We start from the raw sequence: 20,702 nt of genomic DNA on the forward strand, positions 1-20,702 counted from the left end.
CAGCAGAAACACAATTAACATTCACTTGCAGTAATTATTGAATTACACTTCTAGACATAGATGAATTTGAATTACACTTCCAGACACTGATTACTTCTGAACTTTTCTCAGGGGACTGACATTAACTTTCAGATTTTCTCCCTAGCTTTGATATTAAACATGACTTGCTGACTTGATTTACATTCTTTCCTTTGCTTTCCTGTTCTTTCTTTCTCTCTCTCTCCTCTGTTTGCTAAACATTTCTTGTAGTTTGAGTACTCACACTTAGATGTTCTAACTTCCCACCGCACTGGCTGTTGTGGATGTTCTTCTTGTTCCTCCCTGGTCTCTATCTCAGGTTCCTCTGGACTAGACTCTCTCCAGGCCTGGACTAGACCGGCTAACCCAGCCCATTCTCTACATTCTATACACTCCCTGCTAACCAATCCTGAGCTAGGGGAAAGCTACCCATCCAATCCCTTTACTAGCTAGTGATAGAAATACAATATAAGAACAGTGTTCAGGTGAACCTTCTTAGTGCAGGACTAGTAAATATGGTGCGTGATGAACACAAATTTGTTAAAACAAGGGACTCACCTGATACACATGGTCTAACCCAAAGCTATGGGTTAATCGTTGCACCCAGTAAACCCCCCCTGTTGCCAGATGCAAGTCGGATTTCTTTGCTCCCTCCAAACCAGTGTAGTAGTGAGCTGCTGGACCTTTTACCAGATACCAAAATAGGTTCCCAGGATGATAATAGAAGAAAAACGTATAAAAAAAGAGAGATCCTGTTCTTCTTTAGGGAGCAAAAAATGAATAAAGCACTTGAAGAGTTCTCAATGCAAGTGACTTACTTGTGCAGGAGGTCCTCTCTATGGAGACCCTCAAAAAACAAGTATTGCGCTTTACAGTCCAGAAGTAACGTCCAGGGAAGCTCAGCCCCATAATTGGATGAATTACTTAGTATTTATTGGACACGCATGGTAACAAAACAACAAACAATAAAAAACATATAGTTGCATGCGAGAAGCAGGTGCAACGCGTTTCGGGGTCCTGACACCCCTTTATCAAGTTGCCCCTTTCTTTTTCGTACTGAACTAGCTAGGGGTGATGGGCAGGTGTCAGAGCAGGTTAGGGTGAATTTTGCCAACAGATGCAGGGTTTACTTGCATGGTCACACCTAATTAACACATTTAAAGTAAAACACACACATTTTACATATTTAAAGTCATACACACAAATTTCTTAGAAAGTGGCTATTGCAGTGCAGTTTCACCCCAACTCTGTGGTACTACACATGCATCAATTTTTCAAACTCTGTTGGTCCAAGTGAAAAATGTGTGCTTGAACCTATTCAAATGAGTGAGTGCTTTTCTCGTGTGAGTTACATCCATATGTCATTCATACGGAACTCGTGCGAGAACTTTGCCAGTGTGAATAAGCCCCTACACAACTCCCATTGAAATCTATAGGCTGTGTGTGGAGTCCATGAATATTGTGGATCCTCCAGAGCAAGACAAGCATCCATATTTAGTCCTAATAAGGGTTTTAAAAATGAGGTAACCCAGACAAATGATTTAATGATAAAAGCCAGATATTTTTTACCCCCTGTTACTATTGTTACTTTATCATAAGATGTGTAGACATGTGCAAGGAAGAGTACTGTAGGGAGTGTAAATTTCTCTCAAATGCTTAGCCTGGGTGAGATAAAGCTCCAATTCAGGTCTTCCTTCTGGATCACAATGAGCTGAGCTGGGTCCACTGAGGTAATCACTGGGACCAAGGGCGTAACTATAGGGGATGCGGTTGCACCCGGGCCCAGGAGCCTTAGGGGGCCCATAAGGCCCCTCTTCTCCATATAGGGAGCCCAGTACTATGAATAAAGCATTATAGTTGGGAGCCCTGTTACAAGTTTTGCATTGGGGCCCAGGAGCTTCAAGTTATGCCTCTGCATATATTAGGCTGCAAGTTCAGGCAGTCAGAGTCTGGAGTGAGCACATCTACCTGGTGGACTTCTGCTGTTTGCTGACCATTGCTGCACACTAGTAGTGAGAGTACTGCTGTTTAGACAGCGCCTTGCCAGAAAAGTGCTTGTTTTGTTGATTGCACAAACATGCACAAGATTGCCAGTGGTGATTGTTTTCCACTGAGTTTTCTGTTATATCTGAAAAATAAAGTTATTCAGAGTTTTGCATGGATTGAGGGTGCCGCTGTGTCGTTACCGACCACCCCCCACGCAGACATTGCCACAGATGTGATAATCTGAACTAGAACAACTCATTACCTTCATTTTATTTATTAGTTCACAAAAAGTTACATTCACAGCAAAACATTTTAAATGCTCTTCAAAATTCATTCTATATCCAATATGTACAATTCCATATGAAAAAAAAAATTTGCTGGATGTTAAACTGTTATTTAATAAATGACGACCTTCTCATCAGACTCTTCACAGGAAAATACAGTAACGCGTTCCTGGCTTAGTTTGTTAATAAGACAGTTGCAAATGCTGCATAACTGAAACTATCAAAAAGAAAGTTTTGTGCCGCTTTTCTTTGAATCCAAAAATGTAACAAAAACTTTTGAGGAAAGCAAGATTACATTTTATAAAGTTGGCAGTACAGATTATACGTCAGGTAGTACAACAATTCTATGATTGGTGTAGTTACCATCTCTGATCATGGAAAAGAAAATGCCTTCACACTGAGGCCATCTACGTTATTTAACATGGCCTGGAGGAGATGAGTTTATGGGAAACCATTTAGTACTTGGGTGTATGGGAAACTACTGGGGAGTTGGGGTACTAGATAGTAACATAGAGAAGCATGTAGAGGACGCTACCAGGTAGGGTTCATAGGAAGTGACTAGGGGTTAAAGCTGTTTTCCAGGATTGTAATATTGACTACCTACCCTCAGAATAGGTCATCAATATCTGATATGTGGAGGTCTGCCTCTTTGGACTCCACCGATCAGCTGCCTGAAATGCAGCGGCACTCACATGGGCGCTATGGCCTCTTCTCAGGCCACTGACATCGTGTTCATTGGTCACATGGCACGAGAGTAGCTTAGTGCCATTCAAGCGACCAGGCAAAGGCATGATGCAGTGCATGGCATTGTGCTTGCTAAGAACTGAATTGGCCGTGACGTTCACATGAGCACTGCTGTCACTTCAAACAGCTGATCAATGGGGTCCCAAGTGGTGGACCTCCATTGATCTGATATTGATGACTTATTTCGAGGATTGATCTTCAATATGTTAGTCCTGGAAAACTGCTTTTAAATTTATAGGACACCACTATGAAAGGACATCAAACACAGAAGGATTTATAAGGCACTATTAGAGAATAGTGTATATCACATACTAGAAGACAGGATGGTTCATTGAACACTACCAGATAGAAGGCTTTATAGGACACAATCGGGGACTGAGGTTTATAGGACATTAGAGGAGAGGGAGGTTCACTAAATGCTACTAAAGAGATGGGGTCTGTAGGACACAACCACAGACTGGGGGTTTGTATGGCAAGCAGGAGAGTATGGTTCACAAAATACTGGAGAGGAGGAAGTTTAATCGAACCCTACTGAAAAGAAGGCTTTATAGGACACCTCCAGGTACTGAGGTTCAGAGGACAACAATAGGTCGTGGGATGTATGGGACAATACTGTAGAGTTTAGACACTGGATGAGAAGTAGGGTTTGTAGATAATTGGTGAGGAGTATTCTCACAATGGGACACTATTGGAAAGCAGAGTCTAATGTACATTGGAAAGGGTCTGTAGGACATAATTACAGAATAGGATTTGTAGGGGGAAGTAAGGTTAGGAGACTTCTTGAGAACGCAGTGTATAGGACACAGTAAAGTAGGCTCTATAAGCGGGGAGTAACATTTATAGGAACGCCGGACTCTCTATAAATGGTTCATCTACTCTGCAATCCAAGATCTGCCTCATTTTCTTTAAAGCAAAAGTCTCTCAATTAACCAACAGTCTTTGTGTAGGAGGAAGTAATCCTTATTCCGTGTCCAGAATCTTCCATTGTTTCCATTCCAAAAAAACATACTCATCTTAGGTTTCCTGGTAGGTTGTCACATTAACTTGTCTCTTCTTTTTTCTTTATGGGGACTTTTGTAATTCTAGATAAAAGAATGATTGAATTACAAAACAAAATTATGGCTGTTTTATGATATTTACAGATATATCGATCTCATTAGAAACCGGAGATAAGTGTGATGTTTTAATCATTAGTATTTTTTATTTTTATTACATACACAGTTTGTTATTTACCATGTGCGTGTCATTGTTATAAAATCATATTTCATGTTTTCAGTCTACTATGAAGTTCAATTTCCCTAACACTGTAGTATAAACCGGCAAAGAATTAACCGAGCGGCTTTACACGGAGCGATTGTTGGGAACCCCATTTCAATGGGTTGCAATTAGGAAAGCAAAGCACTCAACAATACAGATGAGTGAGCATACTCGCTAAGGGCAATTGCTCAAGCAAGCATTGTCCTTAGCGAGTACCTGCCCGCTCGGAAGAAAAAGTTCGGGTGCCGGTGGGGTGCGGGGAGCGGCAGGGGAGAGCAGGGGGGAACGGAGGGGAGATATCTCTCTCCCTCTCTCCCCCCCCCCGCTCCCCCCTGCTCACTCCCGCAACTCACCGCTCACCCGCGCCGGCACCCAAACCTTTTCTTCCGAGCGGGCAGGTGCTCGCTAAGGACAATGCTTGCTTGAGCAATTGTCCTTAGCGAGTATGCTCGCTCATCTCTACTCAGCAAGTCTATTGCAAAATGCTGTAGTCTTCTTCAAAGTTGTTTATTGCTCGTTGATAGGAAAACCAACCACTATCGCTATGAGAATACCCGAAATGCAAATAACTCTTTAAGCGCCTGACATCTGTCCCAACAATTATAACTCCTATCATTTCACACAGAGATATTGCTCATTGAATGGAGTAGAGCACTTCTGAGATCTCTTCCTTCCGCCCGCTTCCATTCATCATAAATAGGCAGTGGTTCATAGATGACCGACTACCTGTTCACAAGGGCCAATAGTCACTTGATTTTTGGGTGAGCTAAAAACAAAGTGTCTCTGACTAGTGAGCGACTCCAACTCACTTGCCCTGCCAGGTCCTCTGTTTACATTTTTTTGAGCGATTACACAGGCGACTATGTGCCTATGGAAAGCCACCATTACTTAAAACCTCCTTGGTTCTAATGCATCTCTAACAGGGCCCAACCTACCATGTTTAATTTACAGTACTAGTGCCTTCTGTGGAGGTAGAGAGGCCTTAGGGCATCCTTATGATCAAGGACCAGGCTTTGAAGGCTATCTCTGCACCCCCTATAGCTATGCCTCTGTAAACCAGTACAAACACAAAGTTTCCCTCTGGTTAGGCTGTGGGCAATGTCGTGCTGCATATGTCTCACTAATCTCTAATGAAGCTGTACACAGACATATGATGGGGTTTGGAACTTCTGATGAGCAAAAGATGGATTGTATGGAGGATCTTTCATTAAACATGGATCTTTCAGAACATTTTGATTGGTTGTCTGACTGTACCTTTGCATCACGGCGTTACAAACTTATAGAACCATGGGCAAACCTAATGCAATATTAGTATAATGTCCAATTAGATGATAACTGTCAAATTATGGTCAACTATCAGGCAAAAATATCCATTATAGCTACCGGTCATTTGTGAGAATAAACATAACCAATTAATGAGGAAAAACAGCAAAAATCTAACTCTATCAATTTCTATAACACACATTGCTGAGACAGTCCCAACAGATCCCAGACAGAATGTGACTCCAAGTGAAAATCATCTATAATTGCCCAATAATTATCTATTGTTGATGGGTAACTTAACCACATGTGGTGCAGAGTGTTAAGGCAGCAGTATGCAGTTCTAAGCTCTCGCTCACGACCTGAAGGTTGCGGATTCAATCCCTACTTGGTTTGGGTAGCTGTCTCAAGATTGACTTAGCCTTCCATCCTTCTGAGGTTGGTAAAATGAGTACCCAGCTTGCTGGGGGGGGCAATAAATAAATTACCTGAGAGTGCCGTACCTAATAAGTTGGCGCTATACAAAAAACAGGTCCCCCCTAACCCCTTTATGATCGCAATATGCCTTTTTTTTTTACTGAGCTCACAAATGGGCTTTAAACCTGCACTTACATCCTTTTAGGGAATGGCTTGAATGATAATGACTGCCAGGTTCCTGATCTAACAGCCAGGAACAGAGAAACCTCAGATCCTGGCAGTTTAATGCCATAAATGCCATAATCATTAGGAACTGCAGTATGTAAGCAGAGGACAGGAAGAGGGGGCACTTTCTGCCACCCATTGGCACCCTATAGTGCAATTGTAAGGTACCAATGGATTTCCATGGCAACCCTGAAGCCTGACAAAGGTCTGCCTATTAGACCCCGCCTTCCACAGAGTCTAATAGGCTGCTGTCATAGGCTTAGGAAAATGCACTACATAAGTAATGCAGTGTAATATCCTAGGATTGAATGATCACACCTTCAAGTCCACTTCAGGGACTAAAAAATAGTGTAAAAGTTCAATAAAGATTGAAGAAAAAAAATCTAGCTAAAAAAATGCATTTTACCCCCCAAAACCCATTTTAAATGGATAAAATACAAAAAGAAATTGTAAAAAGCAACACATAATAGGTATTTCTATGCTCATAACAACCCAGACAATATAAATATTTTGTTATTTATCTTGCTTGGTGAACACCATAAAAACAATGTAAAAAAACTAATGCCTGAATTGCTATTTTTTTTTGTTTGCCTCCCTAAAAACATAATAAAAAGCAATACAAAAGTCACATGTATCTCATAATGCTACCAATAAAAACTACAACTCTTCCAACAATGAACAAGCCCTAACATAGCTCCGCTGCCAGAAAAATAAAAATGTTATGAGTCTTAGAATGCGGTGATGCAGATTCAATTGTTCTTCTTTAAAAATGTGTTTTTATTGTGCCAAAGTTGTCAAAATTTTAAAAAAAAATCTCTATAAACTTGGTATCTTAGTAATCGTGTTGATACAGATAGGAAAGTTATCGTTATTTTATTGAACGCTGTAAAAAACAAAACCCAAAAACAATGGCCGAATTTCTGGACATTTTTCCATCTCCCCCCCCCAAAAAAAAAATTAAATGAAAGTTGTAGAACACATTATATGTACCCCAGAGTGCGGCCATTAAAATATACAACTTATCCCAAAAAAAGAACAAGCCCTCATATGTTTATGTCAACTAGAGATGAGCGAACGTACTCGTTTCGAGTACTTCAGTACTCGGGTGAAAAGATTCGGGGGGCGGGGGGAGGCGTGGCGGAGCGGGGGGTAGCAGCGGGGAACAGGGGGGAGCCCTCTCTCTCTTCCTCTCCCCCCCACTCCCCGCTGCAACCCCCCACTCACCCACGGCGCCCCCGGAATCTTTTCGCCCGAGTACGGAAGTACTCAAAAATAGCGGTACTTGGGTGAAAAAGGGGCGTGGCCGAGTACGCTCGCTCATCTCTAATGTCAACACATTATGGTTCTTGCAATATTACAATGAAAATGGCTTGTTCCTTAAGACACCAAATAGGCTGGTCATGAAGGGGTTAAGACTAGAGATGAGCGAACCTACTCGGCCACGCCCTTTTTTCGCCCGAGTGCCGCGATTTTCGAGTACTTCCATACTCGGGCGAAAAGATTCGGGGGGAACCGTGGGTGAGTGGGGGGGAGAGGGAGAGAGAGAGGGCTCCCCCCTGTTCCCCGCTGCTACCCCCCGCTCCGCCACGCCTCCCCCCGCCCCCCGGAGCCCCTCGAATCTTTTCACCCGAGTACGGAAGTACTTGAAAATCACGGTGCTCGATCGAGTAATTACTCGAAACGAGTAGGTTCGCTCATCTCTAGTTAACACATTTTCCCAAAAATTGTAAAAAATGTTTCTTGTACAATTGATGAGAATTTACGTTATCTCCCTTGCAGCCTTCTTTACATGGGAATGATTAATTGTTTATGTAAGTTCTCTTGTTATTACAGGCAGTTAAGGTTAGGACATTCTGAAGAAGGCGGTAAGCACATGGACATACTTAGAGGCAGTTCATTGTAAATTTACAAAATTAGAATTCAGTTCATGGCCGACCAAAATTAACCCAGTCCTATGGGTTATACCCACATTTCCAAAAGTTTCACCCTTTAAAAAAACAACCCTTTTAAGGCTTAATAAATGAAATCTCACCTACAAGAGGTACAAAGGTAAATGTTCAATTGAAAGTTACAGAAGGGATTAATTGTATATCGATTGACCTCAGCCATGCAGCGACAGCACCGACCATCTGGGTATTACCATATTTTCAGTATGTCATTGCCTTTTTGCATCTTCAAAAAGGTGACCATACAAATTAGGTATATGTAGTCTAAACCCAGTGATTTTGGTAGGATTAGCCAACGATCAAATGTGTATGGGACTCTTCTAACATTCCCCCAAGGAGAGACATTTTGGAGGAAAGAAAGACTGAGCATGTTGGTTTTCAATATGCCCAGTCCTCTTCTACTATGGGAGATAAGCCACTGTCAGAAGAGTTTGGCAATAGCTTATTCCCCTCTCCCTATTGAAAAACACTCAGAGCAGGATGGAAATTATATCTTCCGTGTGACCAATTGAGGACATGTAGAGAATCAGTTATAGGAATTGTGGGTATTATAGCTAGAACAGTACCACGATCTTGTCTAATTCAATCCAATTGGTTTCAATCTTAAAAAGGAGCCTTAAAGTCAGTCTAGTGATTCTCCTTGACCAATAGGAGAGACTAATTTACTGATTTGGTTAATGGGATCGTTCAAGATTCCCAAAACCCATGGTTGCTTTTTTTCCAGCAACAGTGCCACACCTGTCAAGACATTTGTGTGTGAAATTACACCTTTACCCTATTTACTTTAACCCTTTCCCGCAACATCCACTTTTTGTTTTTTTTATTTTCGCTTTTCAATGGCCACTTTCAAAAAATCATAACTTTTTATTTGTCCAGTGACATAGCTACATTGTAACTTGCTTTGTTTGTGGCGTGAGTTGATTTTTTTCAATGGTACCCTTTAATGTACCATGTAATGTTCTGCAAAATGTTTTTTTTAATTTATATTTTTATAATATATATTTCTATATTTTTTAAAAGATATATAGTTTTTATGTACTAAAAAATAAAAATAAAGTACCTTTATGGCCTCATGTCCACGGGTAAATTAATATTTAAAATCTGCAGCGTTTCTCCCGCACGCGGATCCGCGCCCCATAGGGATACATTGGACACCCGCAGGTAGTTAAATACCTGCGGATGTCATTTTTTCCGTCTGGCGCGGATCCGCGCGTGGAAAAGAAAACGCGACACGCTCCATTTTCGTGCGGGTGTCCCGCTGGGAGGCTCCCGCAGGCTTCTATTAAAGTCTATGGAAGCCGTCCGGATCCGCGGAACACCTGTACCAGAATTAAAACTCACCTCTCCGGACGCTGCGGTTCTTCCTTCCCGGCTGGATCTTCTTTCTTCGGCCCGGTGGATGTGCCTGGCGCATGCGCACGGCACGCTGCCGGCGTGCCGAGCACATACACCGGGCCGAAGAAAGAAGATCCGGCCGGGAAGGAAGAACCGCAGCGTCCGGAGAGGTGAGTTTATTCTTATTTTTTGGCCTCATGTACGCGGGGCAGGAGGGACCCGCTGAGGATTCTCCATGAGGAATCCACGGTGGGCCTGATTTTCCCCGTGGACATGAGGCCTAAAAGAAATTGCTTTCTGGCATCATCTTTTGACCCCTATTTATTTTTCCACTAATAGGGTTGTGTGAGGTGAGGGTTTTGCAAGGTGACGTGCAGTTTTCATTGATAGCATTTTAGGGTATATATCACTTTTTTGATTGCTTCATATTCCATATTTTTTTGGAGACTGGGTGACCAAAAAAACCGCAATTCTAGCATTACGTTTTTTTTTTCCTTGATGGCATTCACCATGCGGAATTAATAAAGTGAAATTTTAACAAGCTAAATTTTTAGGATACAGCAATACCATTGTTTTGGTGCGACAACTGATTAAAAGAGGGTTTAAACTTTTAATACATTTTATTTTTTTAATATTAAAAAAAAATTTTGATTTCACTTACTTTTACAGTTTTTTTTCTTCCTTTATAGGGGACTTAAAATTGTAATCGTTTGAACACTTATACAATATACTGAAATATCGAAGTATTGCATTATACTGTATTGTGACCGATGTTCTCTTAAAACCTGCCACAGACATGTCTTAACAGGCAAATGTTCATGGCAGCTCTTTGGGCCTTCTGAATGTCCCAGGCTGCTATGACAACTGGATGGCACCCAACGATCTCATCTTGGTATGGGAGGCACCATTCGGGGCACCTCAATCATGATCGAGACATTTAAATGCCACTGTCAGAATTGACAGAGGCATGCAAAAAGTTAAGAGCCATGACCAGAGTAATCTCTGGTTGTGAGTGAGTGTTGGCCGTCAAAGATGAATAATACCCATACAGAATAGAAAAGACTCAGCTCCCATACAATGAAACCTGATGTGCGCTGTACATCTACATTGCATGTTGGGAAGGGCAATCATGGAGATCAGTTGCAATACCAGACACAACCTATGGGCAGATGTGTCACTGTTTTTGGAAGAAAGGAACCACACTTTTCTAATCCTGGACCACCTCTCTAATATTCCCTGGTTTGGAATTAGGGGATTCTTATGTGGCTTCTATTGACACATTGTTATTAGGACCTTTTGGTAATAAAGCCTCTTTCCTCTGTTTAAAATTAATTAATACAAGTTACTGCAGAATCACATCAACCGAAGGTCGTTCTTAGAGATTTTTTGCAGTGATAATGATGATAATTGGTTATCATAATGTAAAAATTTATTTACAAAATATTAAAATTAAAACTTAAAGAACATGGAATGTTTGAAAACAGAAGGAATAAATGATGTTGTATCATTGTGCATGGCTGAGATGAGGACACCGGGAGACGCCATGACTAGGATGTGTTGGGTGTTACACGTACTCTCTGGTTGTTCCTGATGGTTGCGATTGTCTATAATATTGTTGTCCTCTTATATCTCCATCGGGACATGAACAGCACAGGAAGGATCCTCCCAACATGGTGAGACTGGCTGCAGCCCACCCTACGAACAATGCTGAGCCAAACTCGTACCTGCAATACAAGAATTGGTTTATAGTAAGGATTTTGAAGGCTTCTGTGGATACATGGTTTCCGGCTATGGACAAGACATGTAAAATGTGAGTAAACTGTTCTGTCAGATGACACTGGTCATATATGACCCCACTATATATTCTGATAGGACCAGTTCTAATGATTTTCCAACACATCTGGCCAATACATATAATTTCCTTGTTCTGGGGGTGTTTACTTCTAAGAGGTCAGACATATTACTAACAGACCTTGTTAGTTGCCCCTCAAGAGCTCATAGTATAAGCACATTCAGGATAAGAGCCTGTTGGAATGAGCCCTTTGGATTTAAAAGTGTTAACCAACCAAGGGCCATTTTTTTTTCAAAACCTGCTTAGCCTGCTCTAATGACATAAAAGGATACATACCCACCTTTCCTGCTCCCCCACTGCTTCCATTCCATCGGTACCTGTTCTTCCACTGGTCTTCACTTCTGGCTGCAGGGAGCTAGTTGTGATGATGTCACCAATACCAGGGCCATGTAACCACTGGAGCCAATCACTGGCTTCAGCCGCTAATTAGCTGCAGCGGTCATATGTCCTGGTGTCGTTGTCATCATTCTGAACATGGAAGTGAAAATCAATGGGGGACTGGGCACCGAAGGAACAGAAGCGTCAGGCAAGGTGAATATGTCTTCTTTTATAGTGGAAGAGCAGACTGAGCAGGTTTGGAAAAAAAATGGTCCCTGAGTAACCAACTTAAAAGGGTTTTCCTGAAAAGAACATTGATGGCCTATCCTTGAAGGGGTTGTCCAGTTGGAACTATTCATGGCCGATGCTTAAGTTCGGCCATAATCAGTAGATTGGAGGGGGTCACCCATTTCAGACCCCAACTGCTCAGTGTTTGCCAGGCTAATGCACTCAGCTGATTTCTGCAAGAAGAAAGACTGACAGCTCCATTCTAAATGGAGTGATCAGGCTTGGCATTGCACCATTCACTTTCGTGCAAACACTGCCCCCATGTCATTTTATGTGGCCCACAAGGTCAGGACACAGGAGAGCGTCTTCCAGATTGGAGAGTCTTAAGCTATCCAGGAAGATACTCTAGTGCGCTGTGGACTAATTTGCAGTACCGTGGCCACCCATCTTGATGCTACATTGCGACTTTGGGTGTATGTGGACTGAGCGTGTGGCTGTTACTGCAGCCCTCAGAGTCTTTGGTGTGCATTCTCCTGTCTGCTTCTCCCGCTGAGCCTATCCTGCAGTATAGCACTGCTTGGCAGGATTCAGTCCATAAGCCAACTTGTACATCTCGGCTGGTCCTCGCTACTATCCTGCAGTGGACAGTCTGTTCCAGCCTGCTTGTTCATAACCTATGAGCCTGCTGCAGGTATCAGAAAGGCCATTGTCTTATACTGCTGCTCAACCCAATGAGTAAGGGCTCTACCCTAAGCAAATCTTTGAGAACCTTCCACCAGGTTCTGCTAGCTCCCATAATTTTTCCTTTTCTCTCGCTATCTTGCAGTTTGTGTTGGGGGACTTGTGTCACATTTTTTATAGCCTAGAACCTTGCTCTGATCTGTCTGTTCTCCCCTTCCCCCCTGTTTAATATATCCTTTAAATACATTCCTAAAAATACTAACGGCCCTTTGAAGACAACCATAATGCTGATGCGGCCCTCGGTGAAAATAAGTTTGACACCCCTGTACTAATTGATGGCTTATACTGTGGACACGTCATCAAGGGTTTACAACTGAACAACCCCCCTTCAAGATAGGTTATCAATGTGTGATTGGTGCTGGTCTACCAAGACCTCCAGTACCAGGTATAGCCGCATGTACAGATGTGCCACTGTATCTACACAAACATTTATTAGGGCCATGGCACTCAATGGAGAGTAGTGACTCCTTTGCTCTGTTGACCGGTAGTGGTCCCAGGGACTAGATCCCCACTGATCACTCATTGAAGCCTATCTAGCTCTGCCTCCTCAGGCCCTGGACTGGATTTTTACATCTGCAAATAAGACATAGTGTAGGCTCAATGAAAGATAGTTTTGCCAAGAATTTCCCAAGGCTGGATCCAGATGCCCTCACCAACCCCCCAATGTCTTACTTAGACTAGTAATTACTTATTCTAGTAATTTGCTATATTACTATGCTGTGTGCATGACAATTCCCCTCCTCCTCTCGCACCCGTTTTTCTTCCTGAACTATTATTTTGGAGTCTGGAGACATTCCAAGCACCTTGTAAATTTTATTGCCTTCCAATACTTGGCAGTACATTTGCTGCCTATTGCCATGAATGACACAAGCTTTTAAGAGTACATATGAATGTAAGACTTTGTGTAAATTACATTACAGAATAGAAAAAAGGTGTGAGATTGGTTTTTGGCAATTTCCCAAAAGTATAAAACGTAAGAAGCAATTGCATTATAGTCAGATGTTCAAGGTGTTCAAAGGGTACTCCACCGTCCTTCATTCATAATGATGGGTGTTACACATAAGACTTTGTTCGTACTGGTGTAAATCATGTCCATGTGTTCAGTGGTCGGCACACGGACTCATTATGGCCAATGAGGCTACTCATACATGAATTGTTTACATATGGTCTGTGCAAAAAACATTGCAGCATGTCCTATTCTGGTGCGTTTTCACAGATGAAGCTAGCCCATGTAATGTAGGGTGTCCATGTGCTGTCCATTACTTTTTTCCCCCCCGGATTTCTGCAGTCTCAACATGGGCCTTCCCACATCAATAAGGCCTTACTGTGAGAAGTGATAATCCAGGTATAATCTATGAAGTCACCAACTGTACCAAATCCCATGGAACGCGTCAGATTTGCCATATCTGTTTAATAAAAAATCTATTTGCTAGCACTGACACTGGATAACAAGGATCATCTCAAGATAGACTTTCTTGGCATATTGCTAGGCTGTGCCATCAATGTTGGAGTGGAAGGGTTATAATAACCACTTTACCCACCACCACCGGTCAGCGATGTGGGTACAAGAGGAGCGCCATGCCAATTTGCCTATGGTTGGCTCTGCTTGCCTTTCTTTAGAGACTTTTTGATCCGTCCATTATAGTCAATGACTGAGCAAAACTGAGTCACCATGTGACAAAGTGGCATTTCCACTTTGGCAAGTGTTTGGCAGGGATCACAATAGTCAGGCGCCTGCTCATCAGACATTGGTTGTAAATCCTAGCAATACAAAAGAACCTGAATAGTGATATAATACAGTTATTATTACTGAATTCATTTAAAGGGACTTTCCAAGTTTTAACATTGAACCATCGGTTATCCCAAAAATCAAAAGAATTGAAGGGGGCATAAACTTCCATGACTCATTCAAAGTTTTACCAGACACATTGCTCCTCTGCTCCAGGTTATCTTTGTTCACTTGAATGGTCCTAACCTGCAACACCAGACACAACCCTGGGACAAAAGCTGTGGTGTGTCTGTTAAAACTACCAAGGGGCCATGGCATTCCCTTATTCATTCTTCTCATGAATGCTCAGTTTCCTCAGTGATTACACATTCGCAATCACACATTGAAGACGTATATAAAAAACTAAAGAAATCTTTTATGTAAGGTGTAAAAGTTGGAATGTTCCGAAATGTTGTATAGTGTAAATCACTGGTGGGTAGTTGTGTCGGAGTCGCAACAGGAAGTGGCACAGTGCTATTTTGTGTGACACCTGGCCTAGCACCTCCCATCTTTGCCAGATTATTGTGCTCCCAGCCACTAGTCAAGGTCTCCCCACCTGCCGCTCCGCCATACTGCCACCTAATATACCTACCTGTGTACTGACCTCTGGCTTCCCTGACTATGCTACCCGCCTGCTCCTCTGTACCGTGAACTGATACCTACCACCTACCTCTGTACCGACCTCTGGCTTCCCTGACTATGCTACCCGCCTGCTCCTCTGTACCGTGAACTGATACCTACCACCTACCTCTGTACCGACCTCTGGCTTCCCTGACTATACTTCATGCCTACTCCTCTGTACTGTGAACTGATACCTACCTGTGTACTGACCTCTGGCTTCCCTGACCCAGCTACTGATGCACACCAGTTACAACATGGGACTCCAAACCTGAACTGGATCATTACACTTTCTGGAAAAGGGCAAGCTTGAAAGATAGAAGCATCAAATGTGACAGAGATCCTGTCCTGGTCCTGAATTACAATTGTGGTAACTGGCCGCTACCTATCCTGCTCATACCACCATTAATGGACTGTGCTTTTGGGTGTATTTACATGGGCACTTGCAATACTAATCAGTGAGAATCTGACCAATTTTCCTGCGATTTCACTGCAATTTTGATACATGTCCAATGGGATTTTTTTTTTTGTGAAAAAAAGCACAAATGGTTCCAGTGATATAATGCTAAAAAAATTAATCACACTCCCATCCAAATGGCATGGCCTATGAGTTCTTGCAATCGAAAGTTCTTCTATAGTTATGCACTTCAATTAGGTACGGTGGTCCAGCAGTACTGGAACCCAACTATTGCACCTTTGGAGGCCAAGCCTGCACTGGAGATGGAGAATGCATGTGAACTCGCTGCCCAGCCTATAGCGGGAAGGCCAGGGTCCCTGCAACATGGCACGCCAGAAAGCAGAGTAACTCAAACCTCAACTATATACCTATTCCTGTCCTTGGCTGAGTCATTACTGCCAACATTCATGCAGCACCTGTCCCATCTATGTGGAAAGAATAATTCCCCCCAACTGAATTTTTGCAGAAAAGTGGGTGTAAACTCCCCTTTTCCAATGGTGCTGTATAGCATGCAATGTTTTTGATATTGCTAGGGTGACACAACCCTTCTATTTCGGAAATAGTGTAGATCTAGGTCCATTCACTTCTCCCATGTCCCTGATATTTTTAGGTAGATTGCGGCTGCATGGTTTAGGGTACCATTTTTGGTTATATGACTTGGTTACATTAAAGAGGATTAATTAACATGGCTACTTTCTTCCAAAAACAGCACCCCACCTGTCCACAGGTTGTATGTTGTATTGCAGATCGGCTCTTTTCACTTTAATGGAGCTGAGCTCCAATGTCATACACAACCTGTAGATAGGTCTGGCACTGAAAGCGGCCATGTTTTTTAATGCCGTACAACCCCTTTAACCTTCCTGGCTGTCTATGTACATAATATATAAACAGGTCAATTTCTTCCTGCCCTTGCAGCAATTGTCGTTGTGAAAGTGGGACGATTTTACAGAAATTGGGACGGCTGGGAGGAGCAGTATGTAATATATGTCACTGTTCAGTGTAGGTGTAAAGAAAGTTGCTATAGAGACAATATTTGGCCCATATTTGATATAACGATTGCGCGTAAAAAGTGGAGCAGTTGTAGGAAAGAATCAGATCGCTTCTATGATTTCCTAAACGGGACTAGAAAATTAGCATTTTTTGATTGCATTCATTTTCACTTATGGGACTTCATATTTCAACTTACCTTGCATTAATTGGAGTATTCGGGTTAAAGAAGTCATGAGTGACTTGAGTAGCGTACCAAGAGACGGCTATTAACGTCAGCAGACCTGATAATACAGAAACAAGACGAGAAGCGACTGACTGTCCAAATCAGTAAGTGACACAGTATACCCGAATAGTATCAAGGGTCATACCCAAATAGTATCAAGTATCTATATATGTGGGGTCTGTAGGCTCGAAATGATGTGCGGTAGGATTCTATATGGCCAGTACAAATGTCACATAAAGAAGGCCAATGGCCTGGATACCCAAACTTTTACCAGAGATGGCCTAATGCATTACAATTCAGAGGTAGGGACCCAAAACATATGTATACAGTAGGTATATAGGTATAGGAGTATTGAATGGAGACTTCTGCATCAACACTCACTATATCAACTATAACTCATAAGGATCCTAAGGAGCAAGCCCTCATTCCAGAACAGTCAATCCTAAGGATGGAACTTTTGTGCCTAATGGAAATCTGGCCAAGCATGAATCAGAAACATTGTAGGAGATGTCATCTACAATATCACTGCTTCGATTTGGAGCTGAACGAAGAGTACCTGGGCTCCAAATACTGTAAGAAAGCCCAACCACCAATGGAACCTGAAGGTATATATTAAAGGGGTAGTCCTCTTCATAACTATTGATGACCTATCTCCGGGATAGGCCATCAATAGTTGATTGGCAGGGAGCCATTACTCGAGACCCCAGCTGTTTGTCAGGCCACCTTCACAGATCATCTATTGATAACCTAACCTAAGGATAGGTCATCAATAGTTAATAAGTGGACAACCTCTTTAATATTTCCGAAGTTCACATAATACACTGGTCTAACACTCTGTGCTCATTGTATTTGAATCTCCCTTTGGAAGTACACGTCGGGAGTATTTCTTGACATATATCGCCGAAGGAAGGCTCCGAATGTCAAAAGAAGACTCTTTTGGTATACACTTAGTCAGTGGGGCCCTAGGGACACATTTGGTATGTGCGCCAGGATTTTTTTCAGTGGATACACCAAATCTAGTGGTAAAAAGTAATGTAAACAGACTCTAGCATATATCTGGGAGGATTAAGGCCACCGATGATCTGGTCTCTTTGGTGCTCACCACAACTCATAATAATGCATATTTGTTTCTATTGTTCTTGACCGTCTGTTTTTTAATCTGTACCTGTAAATAGTTTGTCAGGGATGGACTGTGAGCCCCCTGGCCCTATGGGTTGGGGCAAGTGACTTCCTCACTGTGAGACACTAGGCTGAAAATGTTGCACACCACTAACATTTCTATGCCGTGGTCTCATGAGATAAGACTTGTAGGTCACCTCAGTCCTTCATAGACTCAATAGTAGGTAATTTTGCTATGCACTACTGATCTCATGTAAAGAACCGGTGTACCATAATTTCCACATATATATGTTACCTGCGAGCAGGAAAAGGACTCCGCCTGACACCGCGATTCTGCTTTTTGTGACGGGATTGTTGTCACCCACTTTAGTACATTTCATTCCAACAACACTGATAATAATTGCAATAAATCCCAGCAGCATGGCCACCACCATGAGAGCCCGTGTGGCCTGGATGTGAACTGCAAAGTAAGTAGAAAGATATACATCAACTCATATAGTAACATTTTTAAAAGAACTACAAGACTTTTTGGCTAATGCAGATAGCAGGCATGTGCAGACCAACAGATTATTCACCCAGCCAGGTATCATTCATCCGACAGCTCTTTCCTCCAACTGCCCCAGGAAGTTTAGGGAGGTAAGCCGCAGCGGTTATTGGCGGGTTTAGACGACTAAAGCCTAATGTGCATGGGGACCCTGCAGGGTTGAGATCAGAATTGCAGAGGCAGATATAGAAATCCAAGACTTCTATTGTATCAAGATTTTCCATGATTTTCACATTCTCTTCAGAAAAACATAGCAGATCCCAAATTTGACAAGATTTGGCCTTAGGAGGGGAAATGACTTGAGCCGCGTGCGCCCATTAATACTTTTTGTCCTGTCTATGATGTTGAATTATTGCATGACTTAGGTTCTGCAATACAGATTTCAAAACTAGTAATTTTTCTCCACCCTCTCATTTATTATCAATGCTAAGCCTGGTGAAAAGATTTAGTTTGTTGCTCCCTCACAAATAAAGCATATAAATCCCCATATAATGGGGGTCCCCTTGCTCCCCTCCTGTTTTTCTATGTTTCAGTTTTAATAGTTGAATTATGTGGGTCGTTGCCGACCCCCAGTGGTTATGTTAGGAAACTGTTCTCTTGCTCTAACGTATATGTTTTTCTATTGCTGATTGGCTGATGCAGGTCACTTGGAAAAGCACAGCTGCATGGCGTGGGTATATAGAACGTTACGGCAGCTACGGCTGAGTGCGCACCCAGATGCTGAAGAAGCATGTTGGTGGAGATAAGTGGCAGACATGGATTGTCTCAGACAGCTGTTCAGAGCTGTGCTTCAGCCTGATACCCAGGCGGGATGGTGCTGAGCTTCACAGAATAGTCGCTACTAGTGAATTACTAATAAGAATCATAGTTTTTTAGAATTTAAAGGGACCTCCAGGGTCATCTGGTCCAACCCCCTGCTCAAGCAGGATCACTAAAGCATCCCAGACTGATGTCTGTGCAGCGTCTGTTTGAGGACGTTCATTGAAGGAGAACTCACCACCTCCTGTGGCAACCTGTTCCACTCATTGATCACCCTCACTGTCTAATATCTAATCTGTGTCCCCTCCCTTTCAGTTTCATCCCATTGCTTCTAGTCTTTCCTTGTACAAATGAGAATAGGGCTGATCCCTCTGCACTGTGACAGCCCTTCAGATATTTGTAGACAGCTATTAAGTCTCCTCTCAGCCTTCTTTTTTGCTAGCTAAATATTCCCAGATCCTTTAAACGTTCCCCACAGGACATGATTTGCAGACTGCTCACCATTTTGGTAACCCTTCTCTGAACTTGCTCCAGTTTGTTTATGTTTTTTTTTTTAAAATCAGGGTGCCCAGAACTGGACACAGTATTCCAGATGAAGTCTGACTTAGGCCGCCTGCAGACGAGCGGGTCGGATCCGGCAGCGAGAAATCTCGCCGCGCGATCCGACCCCAGAGCCTGCAGGGACGAGCGCGTACTCACCCGCACCTGGCGGCCCCGGCTCTTTGATGTGCCGGCTGCCGCGCAGCCGGCGCATGCGCAGACCGGAGCCGGCGGCCAGGTGAGTGCGTGCCCCGCAGAAAATTAGAACATGCTGCGGTTTGTTTGCCGCGCGAGATTTCGCGCGGCCAAACCGCGGCCGTCTGCATAGGAGTGCGTATTGTAATGCACTCCTATGCAGACTTTCAGCGGCGGAAATCCCGCGGGAAATCCCGCGGCGGGATTTCCGCTCGTCTGCAGGCGGCCTAAGGAAGAGTAGAGGGGGATAATTACCTCACGTGATCTAGACTCTATGCTTCTCTTAATACATCCCAGAATTGTGTTTGCCTTTTTGGCTGCTGCATCACACTGTTGACTCATGTTCATTCTGTGATATATTATTATACCCAATGCTTTTTCACATGTACTGCTGCTTAGCCCAATTCCTCCCATTCTGTAATTAATATTGCCCAAATGTTGAAATTTGGATTTTTCTCTGTTAAATTCCATTCTGCTAGTCGCCGCCTACTGTTCAAGCTTCTCTAGATATTTTTTGAATCCTCTCTCTTCTCCACTATCCCTCCTAGTCTTGTCTGCAAATGTAAGCAATTTACCCACAAATCCCTCCTCTAGATCATTTATAAAACGGATAGAGCCTTGTGGTACCCCACTTGAGGCATTCTTCCAATTGGATGCACAGTTGTTTATGACCACTCTTTGAGTACGATCACTCAGCCAGTTGTGAATCCACCTAACAGTTGCCCTTTTCAATCCCACATTTAGTCATTTTTTCAATAAGGATGGTACAAGATACTTTGTCAAATGCTTTACTAAAGTTAAGATATACTATATCTATTACAGGATCAACGCATTCGGTGATTCTGTCAGAGAAGAAAATTAGATTAGTCTGGCACAAT

General features: G+C 42.8%; 1 protein-coding gene across 1 annotated transcript in view; it reads right to left on the bottom strand.

Annotated features, from left to right (window-relative positions):
• Positions 1-2,260: 2,260 nt before the first annotated feature.
• The window catches only part of CLDN19 (claudin 19), a 39,358-nt gene continuing 20,916 nt past the window's right edge, over positions 2,261-20,702 (bottom strand). The window contains exons 2-5 of the mRNA XM_066606739.1: positions 18,082-18,246; positions 16,641-16,725; positions 11,047-11,196; positions 2,261-4,114 (exon numbers count right to left, since the gene is read on the bottom strand). Coding sequence (XP_066462836.1) covers positions 4,072-4,114; positions 11,047-11,196; positions 16,641-16,725; positions 18,082-18,246 — 443 coding nt within the window. The 3' untranslated portion in view covers positions 2,261-4,071. The remainder of the gene's footprint in view (positions 4,115-11,046; positions 11,197-16,640; positions 16,726-18,081; positions 18,247-20,702) is intronic.

Source organism: Eleutherodactylus coqui, chromosome 6 (genome assembly GCF_035609145.1).
Source record: "Eleutherodactylus coqui strain aEleCoq1 chromosome 6, aEleCoq1.hap1, whole genome shotgun sequence".
Classification (NCBI taxonomy): Eukaryota; Metazoa; Chordata; class Amphibia; order Anura; family Eleutherodactylidae; genus Eleutherodactylus; species Eleutherodactylus coqui.